The 7,533-nt window shown below is 34.9% G+C and overlaps 1 protein-coding gene across 1 annotated transcript; it reads right to left on the reverse strand.

The window, feature by feature from the left end:
* Positions 1-1,458: 1,458 nt before the first annotated feature.
* Positions 1,459-5,717, reverse strand: LOC107720152 (adrenodoxin-like). Its single transcript, XM_016527785.1, has 4 exons — positions 5,417-5,717; positions 3,136-3,260; positions 2,534-2,663; positions 1,459-1,891 (listed from the first exon to the last, which is right to left on the reverse strand). The coding sequence occupies exons 1-4, from the start codon at positions 5,569-5,571 to the stop codon at positions 1,762-1,764; spliced, it is 540 nt and encodes a 179-aa protein (XP_016383271.1). The 5' UTR covers positions 5,572-5,717; the 3' UTR covers positions 1,459-1,761.
* Positions 5,718-7,533: the final 1,816 nt, after the last annotated feature.

The following is a 7,533-nucleotide window of genomic DNA, read 5'->3' on the forward strand; positions in this document are numbered from 1 at the left end:
ACTAATGCTGAGACAATAATCAGCGGTTATGCTAGTACTATGAAATATGTTAATATTTCGATAGTATTTTATCTAGCCCCCCCCCGATAGTTAAAATAACTACGTACAACTTCAATATACCTCAAACAACTAGCGGTTATGCTAGTACTATTTGTCTAGCCCCCGATAGCTAATATAACTACGTACAACTTAATTAACACTCAAAACATTAATCAGCGGTTCTGCTAGACCCTTAGTCTAGCCCCCCGATAGCCGATAGTATTTTTATCTAGCCCCCCGATAGTTAAAATAACTATGTACAACTTGAATAAAGATCAAACAATAATCAGCGGTTATGCTAGTACTATGAAATATGTTAATATTTCGATAGTATTTTTATCTAGCCCCCCGATAGTTAAAATAACTACGTACAACTTCAATATACCTCAAACAACTAGCGGTTATGCTAGTACTATTTGTCTAGCCCCCGATAGCTAATATAACTACGTACAACTTAATTAAAGCCGAGACAATAACCAGCGGTTATGACCAGTACTATGACTAGCCCCCCATAGTTAACGCAACCGAGTACAATTTAACTAAAGTCAAGCAGTTAGCCAGAAATCTATAATCTCACTTGATGTGCGCCATGCTCCATCTAACCTGAGATCTAGTATGTACTAATCCTGGACGCAGATTTGCGGAAACATACGCCTTCACTTCATCTACTTGAGAAAATAATTTCAGAGTAAGTCAGAATAAATCAAATGTAACAATTTATTATCAGTCAGGTAAATATGTATTATGCCAATTACATTGCCAATTCAAAGATATCAAATCAATACAAGACATCAAATTCTCAAAGACGAATCTAAGACTAAGATGCATACCTAACTTTTAGAAAAAAACATAGTATGAAGTGTGTGGACACACTATGGGCTTTCTGGCTACAGAATCGCCCCTTTTTGCTGCAATCCTTTAAATACACAACCAAGATAAAACATCCCCCAAATGGAGGCATGTCCAAACAATTGGAATTTTCATTAACCAGGTCCCAGACCTGGGTGGTTTACACCTCAATGGGAACAGAAGGTAATTTGCATGGAATGACCCTAATCAAAATATCTCTTAACTCTTAGTATCTGTATTATCTTTTAGTCTACTTTTGTAAGATTGAGACCATTGCACCACTCGCCCTGAGACTATTCAAATGATACCAAACATGACTGTAAATATTATTTGTATTCATGTAGAACATTATACTATTGACCATTCTGAGTGAACCAAATGGAGGGAGGATGGGTAAGGGGAAGGAAGGGGATGAGAAGGAACTGATGCATATGTGAGAGAGGCGTTTCCTGCACCTCCACTCTGTGGGGTGTCTCGAAGATGCCCGTGTATGTTTGTATTCTCTGTTTCTCAGGAGATCAAAGTATCTGAGTTTCTTTCATCCTTACAAAACAAACAATGCAACTTAAAAAGTTAAACATCATATTTATTGCAATAAATCAGTTAGTTATTTCTGCATTCAAAATGTATAACAGCAAGATGCTCCCACCTCTCATTGTGACACAAAGAATTGCAGAATCTGCACAATTAAAAAAATGACAATCACCAAAATTATAAAAACTACTTACGGCAGCATGTAAATAATACCAAACAATACATGTTATCAATTCAAATGTAGTTTTCTATTAAAGTAGTACATATTAAATTATCTGCTATTAAAGATTTCTCCATAATGCAGTTTTTATGATATACGACTGGGCTTTATTTTATAGATTATACTTTGGGTGGGGCTGTGGAGGACTCTTTTTCACTGTCAACTCGAGCATCAGATATCACGTCTGGCACACGCAGAATCATCCCATCCAGATCCTTCCTCAAGCACACCTGGCAACCCAGACGAGATCTAAATGATGTACATGCAAAATAGAAATGTGAAGATTTTCCATGAATATTCAAATCCAGCCAAATCATGAATTGTCAAAACAGAAAATTTAAAAAAGACATGCACTTTTTAATGCACGAACACCTTTTAAAATGAAGTCTGTAATTTCTATGTCAAGTGTTGAAACCAAAGGAAAGTAAAATTTTCAAACAAAGATAACTCTCTATTGGTTGAGCCCATGTTACCATGTGCTGGTCAGGAAGCTCATACGAACAGAGTAATGATAGTGAGCTACAGTGTTTATATTTACAGGGGAATCAACCTATGAGTGGCTTACTAACTGTTGTCTCTGCATAATTTACATTAAGTCATTTTGCAGACGCTTTTATTCAAAGCGACTTACAATTGGGGAATACATAAAGCGATTCTTCTTAAAGAGGCAAACAGACACAGGAAGTGCTTGTAATACCAAGTTTTAGGCATTTTTCAAATAAGCTAGAAAGCGATATAAAATATAGAATAGGAAAGTGTATTTCAACATCAAAAAAGATACTTTCTTCATCTTTAAACTGAAGTCTGTACAAAAATATCAAAAGCTACTGCATGGCTTCTGAAGACAATTATAAAATGATCTCCTATTGTTGTGTGATTTGGTCCACTCACGTGTCTGTAAGCCCATAAGCCAAGTCCAGCATGTCCATTTCCTCATCAGAAATAGGTCCAAGCTTCTTATAAACGGCCTCCTCGAAAATAAGGTGGCACGTAGAGCAGGCCAAAGTTCCCTCACATGCACCTAGTTCAACAACACAAAAGAGACACACAAAAATATTAGCCTGCAAGCTACTAAGACTCACATTCCACTTACATTGACATTACAAGTATTAAAATATTTCTCTAGCTGTTCACCTCGTTTTACCTTTGGATTACATACACAAAAGCCCTGTAAAGCTTTGGCCTGTTCACAATGACCAAATCATTTTTGCCTTTCTATGTCAATCGCATATGTTTTTCCTTTGCTATATTTTTGAGGCAACCTGCAGTCCTCATAGACAGTACACTATATGCACTGTAAAAATGTGTTTCATGTGGATTTATTAAAACCCAAAATATTATTTAATGTAAACTAAATCAACCCGACTACATTAGGTGACAGGAAGAAACTGCACATTTTTACTATTTATTGTGTGTGAATGAGATATGCATATTTGTCTGTACAAATAAAACTTACATTTTTACACCATGTACAATATTTGTAAATAACTTACCGAATCCATCAATATCTAGATCATTGTTAACAACAATATCGAGTAGTGATTCTCCTGTTAAAGCTTTCACCGAAATCCTTTTTCCATCTCGATTCAGAAAGTGAACTGTCACCTTCTCCTCAGCCCTGCACAGAGACATTTTTAAGACTTAAGGTGCAAAGATGAAGCCATCATCATCAGAAGTGCTATATGAAAAACCTAGAACAATGATTTGTTGTATCCTTAAGCACATTTTGCTGAAAACTCTGGCTAAACCTCTTGTTGATGTTGTTAATCAGACCATTGTTTAAGAAGCCAAGGGATTTTCCTTGAAATGTAGATCCCTGAAAAATGCACATTTTTAAAAATAAAAATAGGCCTTGATGGACTGAATATTTCATTATTCTGTAAAGTGATCAAATATTATAGCCAAAAAACAATGATGGTTGTTGCATTTCATTCATACTTTCCTGTCATAACTCTGTTCTTCATATTCAGTACATTTTAGACAACAGCTAGAATGGAATAAACCGTAGTCATCTACGGTTCAATACACAACTACAACAATATCCTGAGCATGAATTCATCTAAGCCCTGATAAAACCCTCCTGAGAAAAGATGATTTATGCATGGAGGCTTAAACACAATGAGGGAGCATGGAGGGGATTTAGGTGCAAATATTTTGAAAAATGTCTGCTTATTTTGTCCATATACAGTACAACATTTTGGGGTAATACAGAAGTCCTTTGAGGTCATATTTATGATCAGCAATCATTTGAGATAAAAAACTAACTTGTGTTTGTATGAAATGTGAGAGACCACATGAGTTGCACACTAGACATGCAAGTACAGGTCAGATTTTTTGAAAGAAGTTGTTAAGAACTATGCTCAACAAGGCTGCATTTATTTGCTCAAAAATTAACAGAAATATCTGTGATATATTATAACAATTAAAAAAAATATTCGTTTATTTATGATCAGCAATCATTTGAGATAAAAAACTAACTTGTGTTTGTATGAAATGTGAGAGACCACATGAGTTGCACACTAGACATGCAAGTACTGGTCAGATTTTTTGAAAAGTTGTTAAGAACTATGCTCAACAAGGCTGCATTTATTTGCTCAAAAATTAACAGAAATATCTGTGATATATTATAACAATTAAAAAAAATATTCGTTTTCCATTATTATGTTAAAATGTAATTTATTCATGTGATACAAAGCTGACTTTTTAGCAGGCATTACACCAGTCTTCAGTGTCACATGATCCTTCAGAAATATTCTAATATGCTGATTTGGTGCTCAAGAAACATTTATCATCATCAACTTTGAATACGGTTGCTTTTGAACTACACTAGTCCTTTCGAACAGTAGTGTAGGTATGTCAGTCGTCAGCTGTATAGCATATAGCAATGCCCTGAACAACAGTCAAGATTGTGAAATATTTGACAACTGAATGCCAAATTTGACCATTCAGATCAAGCATTACAGAGGGTTGGTGTTCGCGTGTGTATAAAATAACCTTGAGAAAGCTTCAGTTATCAATCTATTCACCATAACAAGTCTACATTCTTAGTCACCATAGACCCACAGATAAAACTGAGATAAAGACAGATAACATAAAATAAAGGAGGAACACATTATTACACAATGCACACACACTCAAAGTATACTTATAACCCAATAGCCTTGACCCACAAAAAAACAAAAAACACAACACAGCTAACCAACATGTTTAACCTATTGCACAACTGGGAAATACAGTAAGCCCCAAAAATAGTTGTGCACTTAAGCCACCCTTAAAATACTTTAATGTCACTTTATTAGACATAAAATATCAAACCATGTGTCAAATGCAAACAGATTATGCTATATCATTCAGAGCTTATCTGAACCATGTTTTTAATGACTTTTAACCTACTGATCTCAAGGTCATTTTAGTCGATGTATGAAATCAGCTCTCACATTCACAAAGGTGTCTAAACAGACTACCACAGGTGTAGTTCATCACAAACTATCAACACTAACATTTGACAACCACTGCATTTTCAACATTATGTCGATTGTTTTATCATGTGAACCCTAAGAGACAGGAAACGGTGGCATGTTTTATTTGACAGAAGCGCTACATAATTCTTCTTTGAATAAAAAAGCTACTCATTTTGACATGTTGTTATCTAACCTAAAGACGTTACGCATTTTATGTAATCCACACTTTTCGGAACACTACATCACTGCTGGCAAAGTTGCTAACATGCATAAGTCCCAATGACTCAATACTTTTTAAAAGACAGTTTCTTACCTTAGTGAATTTGTTAATGTGTTTATTCCTTTACTGTGTGTGTAGCTCCCGGTCACGCATTGAGGAAACGCTCTCGTTTGACTGAATGTTTGCTGCGCCGCTTTACGTGTCACAGCCGCTCGCTGGAGAAACACTCTCAATGCACATGCCGACATTGTAATATATATTGTTGACAGACCACTGAAGAACTAACTACCACCGTTGCATGTGTGCTGGAATTAAACTTTCGACTCTTTATATGTGTCGGAAATAGAGCTGTTCTTCTTCTTCTTCTTCTTTTTTATTGGCTTTTGCAACTTGTAATTATTGCATATCGCCACCTGCTGTACAGGAGTGTGTAAAGAGACTTGGCGGATACCTTACAACAACCCAATTTGAAACCAAACCCCAACCCCACAAAGGGTTATCTTTTCGTTTCTAAATTCTTCTTATTATTCCAGTATTTTCAAGAAATATAAACAAAGCTTTGAGTCTATTTCTTTCCATCCCTTGTTCTCTAAGAATATCTTCAATTTTATTTTCTTCGCCCATTTCCTGCCATTTCTGCCTGTATTCATGGTATTGCATCTAAACAAGACAAGCTCTACATCTTCCTTGGTTTGACTGTTGACATCTTGTACATAATCCATTACTCTTCCCTATTGTCTGCAATGTATCATTCAATCCAGTATGACCTAATCTCAGCCTTGAGTATACTACTTCTTCTCGCCTGTTTGCCATATTTATCATTTTTCCTCCTACTTTTGCTTGGTTTATGTGATAATGTTTAGCTTTAGACTCAGACTCCCATTCTTTTTTGCCATATTTGCATTATTTCATATTTAATCTTGGCTTTAATCTCTCCTTTTCCCATTGAAATATTAATTTCTACTTGCTCTTTTTCCAGTGCTTCTTTTGCTGTCTTATCGGCTTTTTCATTACCTTTGATGCCAATATGTGCTGGAACCCAACAAAACTGAACTTCTATTCCTAGATTTCTAATATTTAATAGTATATGTCTAGTTTCAATGATGAAATCTTCTCTAACTGAAATACTGCTTTCTAAACTTTGTAAGGCTGCAATTGAGTCTGTACATATGACTGATTTAATTGGTTTATTTTCTTCTATCCATCTTAAGGCTGTAATTATCCAAGACATCTCAACTGTAAAAACAGAAAGATGGTTATTTAATCTATATCCCAATTTTTGGTTAAATTCTGGAATATAAATTCCTATGCCAAAATGACAATTTTTGTTTTTTGACCCATCTGTAAATATTTTAATATAATGAATACAAATAGATTTGGCCATATTTTGCAAAACTTTGATCATCTTGGTATTCTCTTTTCTCTTTTAGTAATGCTGTATTGATTTCTGAAATAGGGAGCATCCAGGGAGGAACTTCACTTAAAGCTACTGCAGGGCTAAACACAAATTCTTTAATTTCAAATTGTTCTGTGTATTATTTATATTCCAACCAAAACTTTTGGATTTTTTTATGATATTTAACAATCATTTAATATTGATGCAGCTGGATTGCTATTACTGCTTATTAGTCTAACCCAATATGTTAACGACAGTTTAATGAATCTTAGTTTCAGTGGGGCTTCTTCTGTTTCTACTAATAAAGCACTCGTTGGTGTTGTTCTCATGGCTAATAGAGCTGCAGTCATGACGTCTATTTGTAGGCCAATCCGGAAAGAATTCGTCATGTGTTCCTTCGGGAACGTACTATGAGTTTTTAGAATAGCGATTTTGGATTTTTGAGTAAATTGTGTTAGTTATTTTCATATATTGTTCTACTACATACACTCATACCAGTCTCTCTCTGCGCTTGTATGTCTTCTATTTGAAACATTGAGGAGACTGCGACATGTTGATACACTACATGGGACTAGTGGGAGCCTGCTGTTTATTGAATGATATTAAATAGAATTACTTGTATCTGTACTTGTAAAGATGGCATTATATCTAAGTAAAGAACAAAACAGACCGATATTTAAATCTCTTAGTAGAACAATAACGACCAACATTTAAAAATCTTTAAATCTCTTAATTGACATAACAGTAAGTCTTTCTGTAAGCTGCTTTGAAACACTGCGTATTGCGAAAAGAGCAATACAAATAAATTTGACCT

Source organism: Sinocyclocheilus rhinocerous, unplaced genomic scaffold (genome assembly GCF_001515625.1).
Source record: "Sinocyclocheilus rhinocerous isolate Xijiao unplaced genomic scaffold, SAMN03320098_v1.1 scaffold631, whole genome shotgun sequence".
Classification (NCBI taxonomy): Eukaryota; Metazoa; Chordata; class Actinopteri; order Cypriniformes; family Cyprinidae; genus Sinocyclocheilus; species Sinocyclocheilus rhinocerous.

What these genes read in the sequence shown, in the direction of transcription:
- LOC107720152 (XM_016527785.1), bottom strand. Translation starts at nt 5,571, where the DNA reads ATGTCGGCATGTGCATTGAGAGTGTTTCTCCAGCGAGCGGCTGTGACA. An exon ending in TCTAGATATTGATGGATTCG is followed by an intron (nt 2,664 to 3,135) that starts GTAAGTTATTTA and finishes TTGTTGAACTAG; the next exon opens with GTGCATGTGAGGGAACTTTG. An exon ending in GCTTATGGGCTTACAGACAC is followed by an intron (nt 1,892 to 2,533) that starts GTGAGTGGACCA and finishes TACATCATTTAG; the next exon opens with ATCTCGTCTGGGTTGCCAGG.